General features: G+C 44.4%; 1 protein-coding gene across 6 annotated transcripts in view; it reads left to right on the top strand.

Moving 5' to 3' along the window:
- Window positions 1–12,647, top strand: part of LOC120093064 (scavenger receptor cysteine-rich domain-containing protein SCART1-like) — an 80,803-nt gene extending 68,156 nt beyond the window's left edge. For all 6 annotated transcript variants that reach the window (XM_087590770.1, NM_001429108.1, XM_087591065.1 and 3 more), the window contains 11 exon segments: window positions 6,688–7,002; window positions 7,908–8,213; window positions 8,349–8,666; window positions 8,746–9,060; window positions 9,137–9,451; window positions 9,701–9,766; window positions 9,845–10,159; window positions 10,410–10,433; window positions 11,034–11,165; window positions 11,660–11,847; window positions 12,447–12,647. In XM_087590770.1, coding sequence (XP_087446896.1) covers window positions 6,688–7,002; window positions 7,908–8,213; window positions 8,349–8,666; window positions 8,746–9,060; window positions 9,137–9,451; window positions 9,701–9,766; window positions 9,845–10,159; window positions 10,410–10,433; window positions 11,034–11,165; window positions 11,660–11,838 — 2,285 coding nt within the window. In that variant the 3' untranslated portion in view covers window positions 11,839–11,847; window positions 12,447–12,647.
- Window positions 12,648–22,185: the final 9,538 nt, after the last annotated feature.

Consider the following 22,185-nt stretch of genomic DNA (forward strand, 5'->3'; position numbering starts at 1 on the left):
TAAATCAGTTGCCTTCCTCTATACAAAAGAGAAACAAGCCGAGAAAGAAATTAGGGAAACGACACCCTTCATAATAGACCCAAATAATATAAAGTACCTCGGTGTGACTTTAACCAAGCAAGTAAAAGATCTGTACAATAAGAACTTCAAGACACTGAGGAAAGAAATTGAAGAAGACCTCAGAAGATGGAAAGATCTCCCATGCTCATGGATTGGCAGGATTAATATAGTAAAAATGGCCATTTTACCAAAAGCAATCTACAGATTCAATGCAATCCCCATCAAAATACCAATCCAATTCTTCAAAGAGTTAGACAGAACAATTTGCAAATTCATCTGGAATAACAAAAAACCCAGGATAGCTAAAGCTATCCTCAACAATAAAAGGACTTCAGGGGGAATCACTATCCCTGAACTCAAGCAGTATTACAGAGCAATAGTGATAAAAACTGCATGGTATTGGTACAGAGACAGACAGATAGACCAATGGAATAGAATTGAAGACCCAGAAATGAACCCACACACCTATGGTCACTTGATTTTTGACAAAGGAGCCAAAACCATCCAATGGAAAAAAGATAGCATTTTCAGCAAATGGTGCTGGTTCAACTGGAGGGCAACATGTAGAAGAATGCAGATCGATCCATGCTTATCACCCTGTACAAAGCTTAAGTCGAAGTGGATCAAGGACCTCCACATCAAACCAGACACACTCAAACTAATAGAAGAAAAACTAGGGAAGCATCTGGAACACATGGGCACTGGAAAAAATTTCCTGAACAAAACACCAATGGCTTATGCTCTAAGATCAAGAATTGACAAATGGGATCTCATAAAACTGCAAAGCTTCTGTAAGGCAAAGGACACTGTGGTTAGGACAAAACGGCAACCAACAGATTGGGAAAAGATCTTTACCAACCCTACAACAGATAGAGGCCTTATATCCAAAATATACAAAGAACTCAAGAAGTTAGACCGCAGGGAAACAAATAACCCTATTAAAAAATGGGGTTCAGAGCTAAACAAAGAATTCACAGCTGAGGAATACCGAATGGCTGAGAAACACCTAAAGAAATGTTCAACGTCTTTAGTCATAAGGGAAATGCAAATCAAAACAACCCTGAGATTTCACCTCACACCAGTGCGATTGGCTAAGATCAAAAACTCAGGTGACAGCAGATGCTGGCGAGGTTGTGGAGAAAGAGGAACACTCCTCCATTGTTGGTGGGATTGCAGACTGGTAAAACCATTCTGGAAATCAGTCTGGAGGTTCCTCAGAAAATTGGACATTGAACTGCCTGAGGATCCAGCTATACCTCTCTTGGGCATATACCCAAAAGATGCCTCAACATATAAAAGAGACACGTGCTCCACTATGTTCATCGCAGCCTTATTTATAATAGCCAGAAAATGGAAAGAACCCAGATGCCCTTCAACAGAGGAATGGATACAGAAAATGTGGTACATCTACACAATGGAATACTACTCAGCTATCAAAAACAACGAGTTTATGAAATTCGTAGGCAAATGGTTGGAACTGGAAAATATCATCCTGAGTGAACTAACCCAATCACAGAAAGACATACATGGTATGCACTCATTGATAAGTGGCTATTAGCCCAAATGCTTGAATTACCCTAGATCCCTAGAACAAACGAAACTCAAGACGGATGATCAAAATGTGAATGCTTCACTCCTTCTTTAAATGAGGAAAAAGAATACCCTTGGCAGGGAAGGGAGAGGCAAAGATTAAAACAGAGACTGAAGGAACACCCATTCAGAGCCTGCCCCACATTTGGCCCATACATATAAAGCCACCCAATTGGACTAGATGGATGAAGCAAAGAAGTGCAGACCGACAGGAGCCGGATGTAGATCGCTCCTGAGAGACACAGCCAGAATACAGCAAATACAGAGGCGAATGCCAGCAGCAAACCACTGAACTGAGAATAGGTCCCCTATTGAAGGAATCAGAGAAAGAACTGGAAGAGCTTGAAGGGGCTCGAGACCCCAAAAGTACAACAATGCCAAGCAACCAGAGCTTCCAGGGAATAAGCCACTACCTAAAGACTATACATGGACTGACCCTGGACTCTGACCCCATAGGTAGCAATGAATATCCTAGTAAGAGCACCAGTGGAAGGGGAAGCCCTGGGTCCTGCTAAGACTGAACCCCCAGTGAACTAGTCTATGGGGGGAGCGCGGCAATGGTGGGAGGGTTGGGAGGGGAACACCCATAAGGAAGGGGAGGGGGGAGGGGGATGTTTGCCCGGAAACCGGGAAAGGGAATAACACTCGAAATGTATATAAGAAATACTCAAGTTAATAAAAAAAAAAAAAAAGAAATGTTCAACATCCTTAGTCATCAGGGAAATGCAAATCAAAACAACCCTGATATACCACCTCACTCCATTCAGAATGGTTAAGATAAAACACAGGTGACAACAGATTCTGGCAAGGATGTGGAGAAAGAGGAACCCTCCTCCATTGTTGGTAGGATTACAAGCTGGTACAACCAGTCTGGAAGTCAGTCCGGAGGCTCCTCAGAAAGTTGCATATAGCACTACTTGAGGCCCCAGCTATTTCAATCCTGGGCATATATCCAAATGATGCTTCAATATATAACAAGGATACATGTTCTACTATGTTCATAGCAGCTTTATTTATAATAACCAGAAGTCCTTAGACACAAAACCTGCCCACAGAGAGCTGGTGTCCCGGATCACTCCTGGGTTTCTGTGTCCTGAAGGCTCAAGCAGGTCCCTAGGAGCAGAATTGGTTGCCTTTCTTCTGCTCTCAGGTGTGTCAGCACTCCTGTTAACTAGCTTTCAGCAAAGGGCTCAGGCAGAATCTGGAAGGGTCCTGCCCCTGACTGCTCCTATGCTCCTGCATCCAGAGGGCACTAGGCAGGTTACTCTTGGGCCAGGAATTGTGAGTAGAAGTAGAGGTCTTCCCTGAGCTCTGTCTGCACTTCTGAGAGTCCAGCTTTGTCCCCCATGGGATTTGATTGTTTCTTCCTGCTATTTTTGTTGTTAGTGGTGGAATTGTTTATGTGACTCTCTTCTTTTGGGTTTGTCGTGAGAAGATTATTTTCTTGCTTTTTCTTGGGTGTAGTTTCCCTTCTTGTGTTGGAGTTTTCTTTTTACTATCCTTCATACGGATGGATTTGTGGAAAGATATTGTTAAAATTTGATTTTGTCATGGAATTTCTTGGTTTCTCCATCTATGGTAATTGAGAGTTTTGCTGGGTATAGTAGCCTGGGCCTGTATTTTTGTTCTCTTATGGTCTCTTCCCTGGATCTTCTGGATTTTAGAGTCTCTGTTGAGAAGTCTGGTGTAATTCTGATAGGTCTGCCTTTATATATTACTTGACCTTTTCCCCTTATCACTTTCTTTGTTCTGTTCATTTGGCATTTTGATTATTATGCTACAGGAGGAATTTCTTTTCTCGTCCAATCCATTTGCTATTCTGTAGTCTTCTTGTACATTTATGGACATCTCTTTCTTTAGGTTGGGGAAATTTTCTTGTATAATTTTGTTGAGGTTTTTTCCTAGCCCTTTGAACTTGGAATCTTTGCTCTCTTCTATTCCTATTATTCTTAGGTTTGGTCTTTTCGTTTTGTCCTGGATTTCCTGAATGTGTTGGGTTAGGAACTTTTTGCATTTTTACATTTTCTTTGACTGCTTGGTCAATATTTTCTAAGGTATCATCTATGTCTGAGATTCTTTCTTCTATCTCTTGTATTCTGTTGGTGATGCTTGAATCTATGGCTCCTGATCTTTTTCTTAGGTTTTGTATCTCCAGGGTTGTTTCCCTTTGTGATTTCTTTATTGTTTATCTTTCCATTTTTAGTTTTGTTCAATTCCTTCACCTGTTTGGTTGTGTTTTCCTGTATTTCACTAAGGGATATATGTATTTCTTCTTTAAGGGCTTCTGTTTACCTGTGTTCTCCTGTGTTTCTTTAAGGGAGTTATTTATATCCTTCTTCAAGTCTTCTATCATCATCATGAGATGTGATTTTTAGATCAGAATCTTGCTTTTCTGGTGTGTTGGGGTGTCCGGCACTTGCTGTGGTGGGAGAACTGGGTTCTGATGATCCCAATTAGCACTGGTTTCTGTTGCTTATGTCCTTGTGCTTGCCTCTTGCCATCTAGTTATCTCTGGTGTGAACTGGCCTTGTTGTCTTGTTGACTGGAGCCTGTCCCTTCTGTCAGCCTCTTAGTCTGGGTGTGTCAGAACTCCTTGGGTTCTTGCTGTCTCTGGGTGTGATTGGGGTGGGGAGAGCTGGTGCAAAGGGTCAGCTCCTGGGCACAGATGGGAACCAGAAGGATCTTGTGTCCCTTGCTGGGCAGCAGTTCCTGTGTCCCTGGGTCCTGGGTGTGTCTCAGTTTGGCCAGGTATTGTGGCAGTAGTGGTGGATTCACCTCTGGGGCCTGGGTGTGTCAGACTTCCTGGGGGATCAAGTTGTTTTTGGGTGTAATTGGGGTGGGGAGGGCTGAGCACAGGGTCAGCTCCCAGCTGCAGATACTAACTGGAAGGTCTGCTAACTTTTGTTTCATTAACACAACTGTACTTTTTTAAAACATGCATATGTATATACAGTGAATATTCATGTGTATATGCATGTTTGTATGTGCATGAGTATGTGGTTTTGTGTGTGCGTGTGTGTGTAGGCTATAAGTCATATTGAGTGTCTCCTCAATCGCTTTTTACCTTATTTTGGTGACAAAAATCTCTGACTGAACTTGGGACTGAGTGATTGTATAGGCAAGTTAACTAGCAGGCCCTGGGGATTATTTCTTCCTTCACTTCCCCAGTATGTATCACGGTGACTGGAATTTTATGAAGTTGCTGGAGATCTGAACTTGGGTCCTTGCACTTGTATAAGAAAGCACTAAGCAATCTCCCCATTCAGCATGACCATTTTAATGTCATCATGATGCACAGTACTAATGGTAGGGAAACTTGTGAAAATAGGCACTTGAAGTTTTCAATGAGAACAAAGTATTTTTCTTCCATTTTTATTAAATTAGGTATTTCTTATTTACATTTCAAATGTTATTCCCTTTCCCAGTTTCCTGTCCATCAGCCCTCTAACCCCTCCCCCTCCCCTTCTATATAGGTGTTCCCCTCCCCATCCATCCCCCCATTACCGCCCCCCAAAATCCCCTACACTGGGGGTCCAGCCTTGGCAAGACCAAGGGCTTCCCCTTCCACTGGTACTCCAACAAGGCTATTCACTGCTACCTATGCAGTTGGAGCCCAGGGTCAGTGCATGTATAATCTTTGGGTAGTGGTGAGAACAAGATTTTTAAGCCATTGAACACTCTTAATAAAGTCTTTAGCGTTTTTCTTCAAGTCCTGAATTGTGACCCTGAAGGACCAGAGAGAATTGATTCTCCGAGTCACTTGTGTGCTACAAACCAGCATCAGGACCACCTTCAAGTGGCCATCTATAGTAGACAGCATGGACAGCAATGGAGCCTTCAGGAGGCTTTAGCGGCTTGAAGACAATTATGCCTTCCAGAATATATGAGGCCTGATAAGATGGAGATATCTTGTCTGTATGCTACCCAGTACTATCATTAAGAGTCCACTCTCTGGGACTACTCTGGAGGTCTGACAATAGCTGTGAGTGCCAGTGTAGTGGTGGTGGTGGTGGTGGTGGTGGTGGTGGTGGTCATGGTGGTGATCTGTTTAGATGAATCAAATGTAGACCATGAGCTCCTTATTTCCTGGAATTCACTCTTCGCCTTGGCCCCAGGGTCACTGAGACAAATGTCCATGTGTTTGGGTGAAGGCCTGGCCAGGAGTGAGTCTCTCATCCCCCTGGAAGCCCTTGGTGAGAGACCAGTGTATAAGTACATTACTCTCCTGATGTAATTGTCATCTCTGAGGCTTACTGTCTTGGGCTGCTAACTTAAGCCTCATTGTGGAAGCTTCTAGCTTACAATTTTATTTAGGCCTAGAACACTTCTGGCCTCTGAGACTTGCTGCTGAATAAGCTTATCCTTTTTGTTCTTTCTGAGCTCTGACTGGCTGGTCAGCTCAGCAAATCTGGCTCAAACTCCTCTCCAAGTTGACTGATTCAATCTGGCTTTTCTCTATCTGCCTCTCCTGTTTCTACTTGTGGTGTGGTTCAGCCCTTTACACACACCTTGAATCCCAACCAATAAATGTAACCTGACTTTGTAGAAGGAAGCACTCACATTTGAAAGCACTGTTTAAATAAGTAGCAAAGTGATGAATCAGAGAAAGATTTAATAGAATAGGATATGCCCTACTTACTGTCAGGAGAAGAGAGGAGAAAGGGAAGCTAATTAAGAAAGGAGTACAGAGAGAGAGAGAATGAGGCAGTTTTACCAGGAGAGTTTTACAGAGACAGGTTGCAGAAAGAGAAAAAGCTGGACATCGGTGAAGACAGAATAATGAGAAGGAGCCAGAAGAATAGAACATATTGCCAAAGTGTATATGAGACCAAGCAGAGGTCATTGTAGTGGGTGCTTTGTCCATAGCTCATGTCCCCTGGGGTTGAGGAGCTGTTGGGGTAGTGCTCATTTGCCTTGCATGACATGGGGGCTCATGTTTCTCCAGATCATTCCTCACTGGGGGACTGGGTAGAAGCCATCAGATCATTTCTCTCCAGTGGCCTGACCTCAGTCGCTTCACCCAGTGTCTGTCCTCAGGTCACGTGGAGGCCCGGCTGCTAGGTGGTACACACCCCTGTGAAGGACGCCTGGAGGTTCTTCGAGGACTTACCTGGGGCACAGTTTGCCATGATGACCTGGATATGCCCATGGCCCACGTGGTTTGTCGGGAGCTGGGGTGTGGCACTGCTGTATCCATACTCGGGAGTTCCCCCTTTGGCTATGGATCAGGGCCTGTGTGGACAGAGGCCTTTCACTGTGCGGGCAATGAATCACTGCTGTTCCATTGTCTGAGGGAGCCTGGACACCAGTGTGGCCATGATCAGGTTGCTGCACTAACCTGCTCAGGAGAAAGTGAGTCAGGCCACAGCCTGGAAGGGGGTGTTGGTGTAGTCCATAGTCTGAGTGACAGGCTGTGATGACATCAGATGGATAGCTCTGGGTGGGTACTCAAGACCTCTGTCCTCTGAACCAGAAGTTCCATGACCCCCTTTTGATGTTTCTCTCCTCTCGTGTGTTTGCTTTTCTTTTCCACCCTTGGGGAAAGGACTGTCCCAATGTACTGAAGATTTCTCTATACTTGGGTCCCACACTTTCCTTTTGGTTCGTTTCCTCATTCCCATCAGTGTGTTGAGATTCAGTTTTCCAGGACTTTATTCACTGTCCTGACATTTCTTAGTTTTTCTCATGGTTTCCATTAACTTCAAACAGACTGAAAAATATCAAGTTTAGGATTGTAAAGAACCTTTTCGTGTGGCATATGGCTTTTAGAATTTCTTTTCATAGCTAAATGATTATTGAGGTAACACAGAGATTCCCTTTAGTGACCAGAAAAGAAACCACAAACAATTGTTTGTAGGTTAATTCTATATTGTATTCCACTGATGGAATCCAGGGCACTTAACTGCCTAGAGTTCACGCTTGCTTTTGTAACCAACATTGAAGGCTTGCGTCTCACTAGAGATGTTCTATATACAGTTCCAATAAATTTGGTATTTCCAGTTTTCCCAGCATGATCCCTGAGTTAAGGAGAGTAGAGGTGTGGGGGTGTGAGAGTTTGGGGAGAAGCAATGGAGTTATTTAGGCCAGGACACTGGAGCTGCCTAGCCTAGCTTCCAATATTTACACTGTGCAAAGCCACTGTCCTGCTAGTTTGTGTGTGCCTGGCTTGCATATGTCCTGTCTATAAGGAACTCCCTGTATGTGGGTGTCTGCAGCTCTGGTTTGTGAAGGGGGCTCTGATTCCGACTCTCTCTTAGAGTTCCGACTGGTGAATGGCAGCAGCCGCTGTGAGGGCCGTGTGGAGCTTTTGGTACAGAATGCCTGGCAACCCCTCTGTGCTGCTGACTGGGACTTAGCAGATGCCACAGTGCTCTGCCACCAGCTCAATTGTGGCTATGCAGTTGCCACGCCCCAAGGAGGTCACTTTGGAAATGTAGAGGCTTCCATCAGGACAGATGTATTTCACTGCGTGGGGACAGAGCCCCACTTACTGAGCTGCCCAACAAGCACCTTAGGGGCCCAGGCATGCACCCTGGGGAATTCAGCCTCAGTTCTCTGCTCAGGTGAGTACAGGTGGCCTTGAGACTGGGAAGAAGGTAAACAGGACTGGTGGATAGAGGTGTGAGACATTCAGGAGGGTGAGGGTAGGTGGGGCTCCTTGCAATGGTCCTCTGCCCTTCAGAGTTTCTCCCTGTCAGGTCTCCAGGATGCCCTGCGGCTAAGGGATGGAGAGAGCTACTGTGATGGCCGAGTGGAGGTCTTCCTGGATGGCACATGGGGGCGTGTGCTGGACAATGCCTGGGACCTGCGTGATGCTGCTGTGGTGTGCAGACAGCTCGGGTGCGGAGAGGCACAGCTAGCCTATGACTCACCAGCACCGGGTTATAAGGCAATTCCTGTGGGGCTGAGCCTGGTGCACTGCTTGGGCACTGAGACCCACCTGACCCAGTGCAATGTTTCGGCTTCTTTGCTGGTCCAGGCAGGGACGTTGCGGGATGCAGGCGTGGTGTGCTCGGGTGAGTGTGGGGTGTCCACTTGCCCCTACCCCAGCCTTGTTCATGTAGTCCAATGTGTTCTGACTGGGTTTCTCCACAGGGAGCTTACGCATACGGTTGGCAGCGGGCAAGAGCCGCTGTGCTGGGCGTGTGGAAGTGTTCTATCAGGGCTCATGGGGCACCGTATGTGATGATGCCTGGGACCTGCAGGATGCCCATGTCGTGTGCAGGCAGCTGGGCTGTGGCCATGCCCTCAGTGCCCCCAGGGCTGCCCATTTTGGAGCAGGAACTGGGCACATCTGGTTGGATGAACTGGGCTGCCTGGGTGAGGAGGCTGCTCTATGGGAGTGCCAGTCAGGAGGTTGGGGCAAACAAGACTGTGGACACAAGGAGGACGCAGGTGTGATCTGTTCAGGTAGGTGCCACAGGTCTCGTTTGACATGACCAGCCCTCCCTAACTGTGCCTGCCTGACTGGGCCCTCTGTCTGCAGAATTCACTGATGTGAGGTTGCAAGAGCACAGTCAGCCATGCACAGGACGCCTGGAGGTTTTCTACAATGGGACCTGGGGTGGTGTCTGCCAGTCTTTGAATGCTGCCTCCCTGAGGGTTCTGTGTGAACACCTGAACTGTGGGTCTCAAGGGCAGCTACTGGCCAGGCCAAGGAGCTCATCTACCATCGAGACTGTCTGGCTGAAGTCTATTCAGTGCAGGGACAAGCATGACAGGTCCTTGTGGCAATGCCCATCAGCACCCTGGAGAAGGCATTCTTGCCTCCGAGGAGAGGAAGCTTGGTTGGTATGTGCAGGTGAGCTGTGCTGTGGGCTCCATTGGTGCTCTGGACTGGGTGTAACTCATGGCACTACCTCAGGCTCCAACTGCTTCCTGTTTCCCTTAAAGACACAGTGGAATTCTCAGGTTTTGTGGATATCCTTTAAAACCTAGATTCTCTTCCGTTAGTCATGGGGAAACAGAAAACACATGGGAAAGAAAGAATTTTTTAGATTTTAGGTTCTTGAGCTTATGACATTAGTATGATTCTTAATTTTCCACACAGAAAAGACAGAAGTTTCTCAAGATATGGAGCAGAGTCCAAACTGCTCATCAACTCGTAGCTGCCCAGGTAACATTCCCTCTATAAGTTTCCCAAGAACCTATCAGCCAGAAAGCTTCGTCCACTGATTGTTGATCCCATTTCCAGAGGAAGGTGCACTTCGGGTGTTTGGGGGTGAGAACAGCTGCTCTGGCCGAGTGGAGCTTTGGCATGGAGGTTCCTGGGGCACGGTGTGCGATGACTCCTGGGACCTGGCTGATGCAGAAGTTGTGTGCAGGCAGCTGGGCTGTGGCCCAGCCATAGCTGCCTTGCAGAATGCTGCCTTTGGTCCTGGCTCAGGGCCTATATGGCTGGATGAAGTGGGATGCCGAGGCAGTGAGCTGTCTCTGGGAGCCTGCCAGGCAGAACCATGGGGATATGGAGACTGCTCCCACAAGGAGGATGCGGGTGTGCACTGCCTAGGTGAGTGAAGTGGGAAGAGGGATGCCAGATTGCCTTTTTGGTTTTTTGGCTATTTTCACCTTTATTCTGCTCAGACAAATTCTTGAGAACAGAACCCCGGTGCTCAGGGTCCCACTGGTGTTCCAGGGACAGCTGCCACCCTTAGTCTTGTTTAGCCCCTGCTGACCTATTGGCTGCCACCCACAAAGAATGGGCCCATCTGTGCTGTTGAGGGTGGTTGATACATCCCCAACCTGTGTTTCTTTTGCAGGTATCCCTGAAACCATGGCATCAGGTAAGTGGTGGCTCTTTGTTAGCCCTTCCTTCCTCTTATCCATCATTACCTGGACAGCCAGCAGCAGCACTCTTTTCTGGCCTTTCCAGAGAATCTCTGAGACCACATGCCTGGGCACACCCTCCATATCAGATATAAGCCTGTACGGTTGGGCTTATAGTCTGTGATGAAAACTGCTTATCTCTACTGTACCTGCTATATGGGAAAACACGGAGGACCAAACTCTCAGGTCATGAACGGCTGCTTCTAGGAGCCTTTAACTTGGAGATTGGGCAATTTTGCCTGAGTATGCTGTATTCTTTTGGATAGCATGCCCAGAGTAGAGCAGAGCAGGGCAGGGCAGGGCATAGCAGAGCAGAGGGAACACTGAGGACACCCACATGGACTTTCTGGGCCTGAGCACTTGGGCTTTTTCTCCTGGAGCATCTTACATGGTAAACACAGATCACCTCAGAGCAGTTCTTTGTCAATGTAACACTGATGCCAAGCTGTCCTCAGTTGCTCATAGAGAGTCTGATGTCTTCCAGGCTCAGCGTCAGCCTGTCCCAGGAAGCCTATGTATTTAGTAGATAATTCCTTACCTGTTTGTGCACTTCACAGGCAATTCCTCAGCTCCTCCACCTGTTCCTGAGGTCTGGACCATGCCTGAGATAGCCTGTTTGGTCCTTGGCTGCCTCTTGGGCATAGTCTTTCTGCTCCTGGCTGCTCAGTGGTGTCACAACAGAGCCATGGGTAAGAAACATGGTGGCTATAGTTCACAAAGGTGATGGAGCGGGAGTCTGGGGGAAGCTTTGAGAGACTCCAGCCACTTCAGGCCCCCTCTGCTCTAATTACCATCTTGAATGCTGGTAGACTCCCATGATAGCCAATGTTGAATTAGTATTTGGAGATCCATGAGTTATTACAGTCTGAAGGAGCCTGGACTTGTCTACATTGCTCAGGACATTCTGCATATACAGGGCCCCATTGTGTCACCCAGCATCACTTGTGCTATGCTGAAGTGAGATCTTTCAGAGATGAGGTGTGGACCTAAGGCCCACAAGCCCTACACCAGACCTTTAAGTATGTGTCCTGAGCAGTACTGTCCCAGTAAGGGAACCTGTGCTCAGGGGCTTTGTCCTGTACGTGGGTCCTCAGCATGCATGAGATTCGCAGGACCCAGAGAGGGTGGGTGGCTGGGTCTATAGTTATGCTTATTTTGGAAAGTTCTGATGTAATCGCTGCAGGTTCTGGGGCAATGAAGCAACTGCCCTCAGATGCTATCTATGAATACATTGAAACAGTCCCTATGGATGAAAAAGAGGAGCCAGCAGCATCCCAGAGTCTGGTGCAGGATGAGGATTATGACGATGCAGAAGAGCCTAAGGACAGCCCTGGGGAAGATATGGAGGCTAGGCACTGTTGAGCCTGACTGGTGAGTACCTCTGTTTCCTGGGGTCTGGGGGCACCCTTCTTGCTGTTCTGCCCTTGTAAAGAAGTTTTGTTGTGCTAGCATTTGAAGGATCTTGGATCTAATTCTCTGAGGCCTGGACCCTCACTTCTGCTTCACTTTAGATTGCTGTCCTTTTAAGGATGGTCTTCAGAGCCTTCTGCTGGGTAGACATGCAATTAGTTTGGCCTTTGCTCTTCTTTTGGGTCTGTCTGAATTGTGCACAGTGTCCTTTCAGCACCTGACTTGGTGTCTGCCAGAGAGAGAGAGAGAGAGAGAGAGAGAGAGAGAGAGAGAGAGAGAGAGAGAGAGAGAGAGAGGGAGGGGGAGAGACAGAGAGAGAGAGACAGAGAGAGAGAGAGAGAGAGAAAGAGAGAGAGAGAGAGAGAGAGAGAGAGAGAGAGAGAGAGAGAGAGAGAGAGAGAGAGAGGTCCTGTTGGGTAGTGCAGATTTAGTGTATGAATCAATTTTGTTGTCGCACGATCCATTGTCTGTATTCTGCAGCAGAGAATCAGGTGCTGAAGGCCTGATACTTAGAGTTAATTCCCAAGGCCACAAATGGATGTCTCTCTCTTTAAATATAGATGGGACTGTTTGCTACCTGAGTGCTGATGTTGATGCTGAAGTGGAAATGGAAGACTGTGATGACCCCTATCCTAGCACCAGATGACCTTAAACTGTCCTTGAGGCCATAAATCTGTCCAAAGTATGGTATAATCCAGAGACTATAGTCTTCCCTGTCCGCATTTGCCAAATGATGTAATTAAACTTCTTTAAACTTAAAATTGTCAGTCCTCCTTAAAACTGTTATCACATTCAACCATAAAACTTGCTCTCTTCTGAGCTGTAGTCACTGACTGACCTTGTACTTCACTCATGGGAGCAAGCTTTCAGTGTTTCCCACCTCTCCTTTTATTACAGGTGTTGTGACAACTGTCCTCCTGATGAACACAGATGCTGTTCTTCTGTTGCTGCAGGCATTGCTTGCTTGTGTCATATGCTGGAGGAAAGACTCCTGCCATGACATGAGCCTTTATGACTATATTTGTATAGACAATGTCTTAGCCAGTATTCTGTTGTTATGAAGAGATGCCATGACCATAACAGCTCTTATAAAAGATAGAAAGAAGGTCCACATTAGTAAAATTGGAGGTGAAAAGGAGAACAAAACAATAGATAGCAAGGAAATCTAGTAGTCCATCAAACTGGATGAACTTTTCAATCTATAAGAAAGGCCAGGGCCAGATGGATTCAGGGTAGAATGATACCAAACCTTCATAGAAAAATGAATGGCAATACACTTCAAATTATTCTGCAAAATAAAAACTGAAAGAATATTTCCTAATTCTTTTTACAAAGTTGTACTTACTATATATCAAAACCACAGAAAGACCTGGCAGAACAGAACATTATAGGCCAATTTCCTTTATAACCATAGATGGAAAAATTAAATACTAGCAAACTAAATTTACAAACACATCAAAAAGATTATCATGATAAAGTTGGCTTTATCCAAGACAATTGTGGTCAACCTTCCTAGTGTTGCAACTGTACTTTTATTTTATTCATTTACATTTCAAATGTTGTTCCCCTTCCCAGTCCCCCCTCCTCAATTCCTCCACCCCATCTTCCTTCCCTTTGCCTCTAAGAGGGTGCTCCCCATCCACCCACTTCTACCCTCCCCCAGCATCCTCCTTCTCTGGGGCATCAAGCCTCCACAAGTTCATGTGCATCCCCTCCCACTGATGCCAGATAAGGCAGTTCTCTGTTATATATGTAGTGTGAACCACGGACCAGCCCGTGTACACTCTTTGGTTGGTGGCTTAGTCCCTGCGATTTCTGAGGGGTCCGGTAAGTTGAAATTGTTGTTCTTCCTTTCAGATCCTTCAGTCTTTCCCCTAACTCTTCCACTGGGGTCCCTGGGCTCAGTCCAATTGTTGGCTCCTAATATTTGACTCTGTCTTAGTCAGGTTTGGGCAGAGCCTCTCAGAGGACAGCCATGTCAGGCTACTGTTGGCAAGCACTTCTTGTCATCAGCAATACTGCTGGTGTGTGGTGTCTGCAGATGGTATGGATCTCATGGTGGGGCAGTCTCTGGATGGCCTTTCCTTCCATCTCTGCTCTATTTTGTGTCCCTGAATTTCCTTTAGACAGGAACAATTCTGGGTTTAAAATTTTGAGATGTGTGGGTGGCCCCATCCTTCAACTGGGGACCATGTCTATCTACTGGAGGTGGTATCTTCAGCTTCTATCTTCCTGCTGTTGGGCACTTTGGCTAGTGTCATTCTGATAGGGTCTCGGGAGCCTCTTGAATCCCTGGTGTCTGGGACTTTCAAGTAGTTCCCCCTGTTCCCCACCCCAGGCTGCTGCATATTTTTATTCATCTGCCTCCAGCTTTTCCCTCCTTATCCTCTCTTACACCAAGGTCCCTCCCTCCATCTGCCTCATGTGATTATTTTGTTCCCCCTTCTAAGTGAGTTTGAAGCATCCACACTTTGTCCTTTCTTCTTGTTAAGCTTCATATTTTCTGTGAGTTGTATTGTGAGTATTCTGAGCTTTTTGGCTAATATCCACTTATCAGTGAGTATATATTTATCTCCTTGTACAAAGCTCAAGTCCAAGTTTATCAAAGACCTCCAAATAAAACCAGATATACTGAATCTGATAGAAGGGAAAGTAGGAAATAGCCTCAAACACATTGGCACAGGAGAAAATTTCCTGAACAGAACACCAATGGCTCAGGCTCTAAGATCAACAATTGACAAATGGAACCTTATGAAACTGAAAAGCTTCTGTAAGGCAAAGGACACTGTCAATAGGACAAAACAACAATGTACAGATTGGAAAATACCTTTACTAACCTTACATTCAATAGAGGGTTAATATCCAAACATACAAAGAACTCAAGAAGTTAGACTCCAGAAAACCAAATGACCCAATTAAAAATGGGTGCAGAGCTAAACAGAGAAGTCTATGAGGAATCTGGAATGGTCAAGAAGCACTTAAAGAAATGTTCAACATCCTTAGTCATCAGGGAAATGCAAATCAAAATGACCCTGAGACTCCACCTTACACCAATCAGAATGGTTAAAATAAAAATCTCAGGCAATAGCGGATGCTGGTAAGGATGAAGAGAAAGAGGAACACTCCTCCATTGCTGCTGGGATTGCAAGCTGGTACAACCACTTTGGAAATAAACCTGGAGGTTCCTCAGAAAATTGGAAATAGTATTACCTGAAGACACAACTGTACCATTCCTGGGCATATATTAAAAAGATGCTCCACCATATCACAAGAACACGCACTCCATTATCTTCATAATAGCCAGAAGCTGGAAACACCCCAGATGTTCCAAACAGAAGAATGGATACAGAAAGTGTGGTACATTTACACAATGGAATACAACTCAGCTATTAAAAATGAAGACTTCATGTATTTTACAAGCAAATGGATGGAACTAGAAAATATCATCCTGAGTGAGATAACTCAGACCCAAAAGGACATACATAGTATGTACCCTTGTTAAGTGGACATTAGCCAAAAGTGTTGAAACTCTTTAACAGTTCTTCAGACTCCTGCCATAAAATCATTTCATTGCTATTTAATCCTGTTACTATTATGAATCATAATATAAATATCTGATAAGCAGCATATTTGATACATGATCCTGTCATGGGTAGCAACACACATGTTGAATACCAATGCTCCAAGAGACTCATGGGTGGTTCAACACACATAAATCAATAAACATAATCCACTACACAAACATACTGAAAGACAAGAGCCAGTGGATCATCTCTTTGGATGAAGAAAAGACTTTTAATAAAATTCAACACCCCTTTATGATAAAATAGTCCAGGGATACCAGGGACATACCTTAACATAATAAAGGTGATTTACAGTAAGCACACAGCCAACATTAACATAAATGGTGAGAAACACAAAGCAGATTCACGAAGACCATGGATAAGACAAGAATGTCTACTCTTTCCAATATAGTACTTGAAGTCTTAGCTAGAGTATGAAGATAACTGAAGGAGATCAAGGGGGATACAAATAGGAAAGGCAGAAGTCAAAGCATCTTTATTTGCCAATAATATAAATTTTATTGTGGTTGACTTTCATTTTTTTCTTTTTATCATTCCATTTTTTTATATCTCAAATAATATCCCACTTCCCAGTTATCCCTCCACCAACCCCTCATCCGACATCTGCCTTCCCCCCTCCCCTTTGCCTGTATGAAGGTACTCCTCCACATACACACCCTCTCCTGCACAACTGCTCCAACATTTCCCTACTCTGGGGCATCAAACCTCCCCAGGACCAAGGGCTTCCCCTTCTGTTGCTGTCAGGCAAGGCTATCCTCTGTTACCTATGTATCTGGAGCCATAAGTCTTTCCAGCTACACTCCTTGGTTGGTGGTTTTGTCTCGGGAGGCACTAGGTGGTAAGGCCAGCCTATGTTGTTCTTCCAATGGGGTTGCAACCCCCCTCCACTACTCCATTCCTTCTGCAAGCTCCCCTATCAGGTTCTCTTAGTTCAGTCTGATGGTTGACTCCAAGCATCTACATTTGCATTCGTCAGTAGCTGGCCGGACTTCCTCAGGAACCACCATACTAGGTTCCTGTCAGTAAACACCTCTTGACCAGGGCAACAGTGTCGGGTTTGGTGTCTGCAAACATGATAGATCCCCAGGTGGGGCAATCCCTGGATGTTCCTTCTTTTAGTCTCTCTTCCATTTTTTTTGTCCCTGTTCTTCCTTGGACAGGAACATTTCTCAAAACTTTGAGATGGGTAGGTGGCCCCATCCCTTAACAGGGGGCTGTGCATATCTACTGGAGGTAGCCTCTATAGGTTCTATCTAGCTCCCCTTTCTCTGCAAATTTTGGCTAACGTAATCCCCACAGGGTCCTGGGGGCCTCACCTTTTCCTGGTGTCTGGGACCCTCCAGTGGCTGTCACCAGTTCTTCATCCCTCCTGCTACATATATTTGTTCAATTTTCTTGTCCTCTGTATTTCTTTCACATCCTTTCTGTCCCTGATACTGTCCCTCTTATTTCCTCCACCTCCTCTTTCCCTCTCAGGTCCTCCTCCCTCAAATTCCCACAATCATCTGTTTCCCCCTCAATGCAGGACTGAAGCATCCATACCCTGGTCTTCCTTCCTTCTAAGCTCTATATGGTCTGTGGGTTGTATCATGGGCTAATATCCAGATATTGGTGAGTACATACCATATGTGTTCTTTTGTGTCTGGGTTACCTCACTCAGGACCATATTTTCTAGTTCCACCCATTTGCCTGCAAATTTCATGAAGTCTTTGGTTTTAATAGCTGAGTAGTACTCCATTGTGTAACTGTACCACATTTTCTGTATCCATTCCTCTGTTGAAGGACATCTGTGTTCTTTACAGCTCCTGACTATTATAAATAAGGCTGCTATGAACATAGTGGAGCATGTGTCCTTGTTATGTGTTAGAGCATCTTTTGGGTATATGCCCAGGAGAGGTATAGCTGGGTCCTCAGGTAGTACTATGTTCAATTTTCTGAGGAACCCCCAGACTGATTTCCAGAGTGGTTATACCAGCCTGCAATCCCACCAACAATGGAGGAGTCTTCCTCTTTCTCCACATCCTCACCAGCATCTGTTGTCCCCTGAGTTTTTGATCTCAGCCATTCTGACTGGTGTGAGGTGGTATCTTAGGATTGTTTTGATTTGCATTTTCCTGATAACTAAGGATGTTGAACATTTCTTTAGGTGCTTCTTGGTCATTCGATATTCCTCAGTTGAGAATTCTTTGTTTATCTCTGTATACCCTTTTAAATAGGGTTATTTGATTTTCTGGAGTCTAATTTCTTGAGTTCTTTGTATATATTGGATATTAGCCTTCTATTGAATGTAGGATTGGTAAAGACCTTTTTCCATCCATGGGTTGCCATTTTGTCCTATTGACAATGTCCTTTGCCTTACAGAAGCTTTGCAATTTTATGAGATTCCATTCATCAATTCTTGATGTTAAAGCCTAAGACACTGGTGTTCTGTTCAGGAAATTTTTCTCTGTGCCCAAATATTCGAGGCTATTCCCCACCTTTTTCTATTAGATTCAGCATATATGGTTTTATGTGAAGATCCTTGATCCACCTGGACCTGAGCTTTGTACAAGGAGATAAGAATGGATAAATTTGCCTTCTTCTACATGCAGGCTGCCAGTTAAACCAACACCATTTGTTAAAAAATGCTCTTTTTTCCATCAAATTATTGCTTTAGCTTATTTGTTAAAGATCAAGTGACCATAGGTGTGTGGGTTCATTTCTGGGTCTTTAATTCTATTCCATTGATCTACTTGCCTTTCTCTGTACCAATACCATGCAGTTTTTTTTTTTTGCTTTATCTTTTTTGTTTTTTATTAACTTGAGTATTTCTTATATACATTTCGAGTGTTATTCCCTTTCCCGGTATCCGGGCAAACATCCCCCTCCCCCCTCCCCTTCCTTATGGGTGTTCCCCTCCCAACCCTCCCCCCATTGCCGCCCTCCCCCCACCAGTCTAGTTCACTGGGGGTTCAGTCTTAGCAGGACCCAGGGCTTCTCCTTCCACTGGTGCTCTTACTAGGATATTCATTGCTACCTATGAGGTCAGAGTCCAGGGTCAGTCCATGTATAGTCTTTAGGTAGTGGCTTAGTCCCTGGAAGCTCTGGTTGCTTAGCATTGTTGTACATATGGGGTCTCGAGCCCCTTCAAGATCTTCCAGTTCTTTCTCTGATTCCTTCAACGGGGGTCCTATTCTCAGTTCAGTGGTTTGCTGCTGGCATTCGCCTCTGTATTTGCTGTATTCTGGCTGTGTCTCTCAGGAGCGATCTACATCCGGCTCCTGTCGGTCTGCACTTCTTTGCTTCATCCATCTTGTCTAATTGGGTGGCTGTATATGTATGGGCCACATGTGGGGCAGGCTCTGAATGGGTGTTCCTTAAGTCTCTGTTTTAATCTTTGCCTCTCTCTTCCCTGCCTAGGGTATTCTTGTTCCCCTTTTAAAGAAGGAGTGAAGCATTCACATTTTGATCATCCGTCTTGAGTTTCATTTGTTCTAGGTATCTAGGGTAATTCAAGCATTTGGGCTAATAGCCACTTATCAATGAGTACATACCATGTATGTCTTTCTGTGATTGGGTTAGCTCACTCAGGATGATGTTTTCCAGTTCCAACCATTTGCCTACGAATTTCATAAAGTCGTTGTTTTTGATAGCTGAGTAATATTCCATTGTGTAGATGTACCACATTTTCTGTATCCATTCCTCTGTTGAAGGGCATCTGGGTTCTTTCCAGCTTCTGGCTATTATAAATAAGGCTGCAATGAACATAGTGGAGCACGTGTCTTTTTTATATGTTGGGGCATCTTTTGGGTATATGCCCAAGAGAGGTATAGCTGGATCCTCAGGCAGTTCAATGTCCAATTTTCTGAGGATCCTCCAGACTGATTTCCAGAATGGTTGTACCAGTTTGCAATCCCACCAACAATGGAGGAGTGTTCCTCTTTCTCCACATCCTCGCCAGCATCTGTTGTCCCCTGAGTTTTTGATCATAGCCATTCTCACTGGTATGAGGTGAAATCTCAGGGTTGTTTTGATTTTCATTTCCCTTATGACTAAAGATGTTGAACATTTCTTTAGGTGTTTCTCAGCCATTTGCCATTCCTCAGCTGTGAATTCTTTGTTTAGCTCTGAACCCCATTTTTTAATAGGGTTATTTGTTTCCCTGCGGTCTAACTTCTTGAGTTCTTTGTATATTTTGGATATAAGGCCTCTATCTGTTGTAGGATTGGTAAAGATCTTTTCCCAATCTGTTGGTTGCCATTTTGTCCTAACCACAGTGTCCTTTGCCTTACAGAAGCTTTGCAGTTTTATGAGATCCCATTTGTCAATTCTTGATCTTAGAGCATAAACCATTGGTGTTTTGTTCAGGAAATTTTTTCCAGTGCCCATGTGTTCCAGATGCTTCCCTAGTTTTTCTTCTATTAGTTTGAGTGTGTCTGGTTTGATGTGGAGGTCCTTGATCCACTTGGACTTAAGCTTTGTACAGGGTGATAAGCATGGATCGATCTGCATTCTTCTACATGTTGACCTCCAGTTGAACCAGCACCATTTGCTGAAAATGCTATCTTTTTTCCATTTGATGGTTTTGGCTCCTTTGTCAAAAATCAAGTGACCATAGGTGTGTGGGTTCATTTCTGGGTCTTCAATCCTATTCCATTGGTCTATCTGTTTGTCTCTGTACCAATACCATGCAGTTTTTATCACTATTGCTCTGTAATACTGCTTGAATTCAGGGATAGTGATTCCCCCTGAAGTCCTTTTATTGTTGAGGATAGCTTTAGCTATCCTGGGTTTTTTGTTATTCCAGATGAATTTGCAAATTGTTCTGTCTAACTCTTTGAAGAATTGGATTGGTATTTTGATGGGGATTGCATTGAATCTGTAGATTGCTTTTGGTAAAATGGCCATTTTTACTATATTAATCCTGCCAATCCATGAGCATGGGAGATCTTTCCATCTTCTGAGGTCTTCTTCAATTTCCTTCTTCAGTGTCTTGAAGTTCTTATTGTACAGATCTTTTACTTGCTTGGTTAAAGTCACACCGAGGTACTTTATATTATTTGGGTCTATTATGAAGGGTGTCGTTTCCCTAATTTCTTTCTCGGCTTTTTTCTCTTTTGTATAGAGGAAGGCAACTGATTTATTTGAGTTAATTTTATACCCAGCCACTTTGCTGAAGTTGTCTATCAGCTTTAGTAGTTCTCTGGTGGAACGTTTGGGATCACTTAAATATACTATCATATCATCTGCAAATAGAGATATTTTGACTTCTTCTTTTCCGATCTGTATCCCCTTGACCTCCTTTTGTTGTCTGATTACCATGCAGTTTTTTAATCAATGTTGCTTGAGGTCAGGGATGGTAATTCCCGCTGAAGTTCTCTCATTGTTGAGAATATTTTTTGGTATCCTATTTATTTTGTTATTCCAAACGTATTTGAGAATTGCTCTTTTTAACTGTATGAAGAATTGATTTGGAATATTGATGGGTATTGCATTAAATCTGTAGATTGCTTTTGGTAAGATGGCCATTTTTACTATGCTAATCCTGCTGATGCATGAACATGGGAGATCTTTCATCTTTTAAGGTCTTTTTTGATTTGTTTCTTCAGGGATTTGAAGTTCTTGTCAATAGATCTTTCACTTGCTTTGTTAGTGTCAAAACAACATATTTTATATTATTTGTGGCTATTGTGAATGGAGCTGTTTCTCTAATTTCTTTCTCAGCCTGTATATCATTTATATAAAGTAAGGCTACTGATAATTATTTGAGTTAATTTTATAGCCAACCACTTTTTATTATTATTATTTTTTTATTAACTTGAGTATTTCTTATTTACATTTTGAATGTTATTCCCTTTCCCGGTTTCTGGGCAAACATCCCCCTAATCCCGCCCCTTCCCCTTCTTTATGGGTGTTCCCCTCCCCACCCTTCCCCCATTGCCGCCCTCCCCCCAACAATCACATTCACTGGGGGTTCAGTCTTAGCAGGACCAAGGGCTTCCCCTTCCACTGGTGATCTTACTAGGATATTCATTGCTACCTATGAGGTCAGAGTCCAGGGTCAGTCCATGTATAGTCTTTAGGTAGTGGCTTAGTCCCTGGAAGCTCTAGTTGCTTGGCATTGTTGTTCATAAGGGGTCTCGAGCCCCTTCAAGATCTTCCAGTTCTTTCTCTGATTCCTTCAACGGGGGTCCTATTCTCAGTTCAGTGGTTTGCTGCTGGCATTCGCCTCTGTATTTGCTGTATTCTGGCTGTGTCTCTCAGGAGCGATCTACATCCGTCTCCTGTCGGCCTGCACTTCTTTGCTTCATTCATCTTGTCTAATTGGGTGACTGAATATATATGATAGCCAACCACTTTGCTGAAGTTGTTTACCAGCTGTAGGAGCTCTCTACAGGTAGAATTTTTGGGGTCAATTATGTATATTCTCATATCATCTGCAAATAGTGATATCTTGACTTCCTCCTTCCCGATTTGCATGCCTTAGATTTCCTTTTGTTGTTTAATTTCTCTGGCTAGAACTTCGAGTACTATATTGAATAGGTAGGTAGGTAGGTAGGGAGAGAGAGAGAGAGAGAGAGAGAGAGAGAGAGAGAGAGAGAGAGAGAGAGAGAGAGAGAAAGAGAGAGAGAGAGAGAGCAGCCTTGTCTTGTCCTTGATATTAATAGGATTGCTTTGAGTTTCTCTCTATTTAGTTTGATATTGGCTATTGGTTTGTTGTATATTGCTTTTATTA

This window comes from Rattus norvegicus, chromosome 1, assembly GCF_021556685.1.
Source record: "Rattus norvegicus strain SHRSP/BbbUtx chromosome 1, alternate assembly SHRSP_T2T, whole genome shotgun sequence".
Taxonomy (NCBI): domain Eukaryota; kingdom Metazoa; phylum Chordata; class Mammalia; order Rodentia; family Muridae; genus Rattus; species Rattus norvegicus.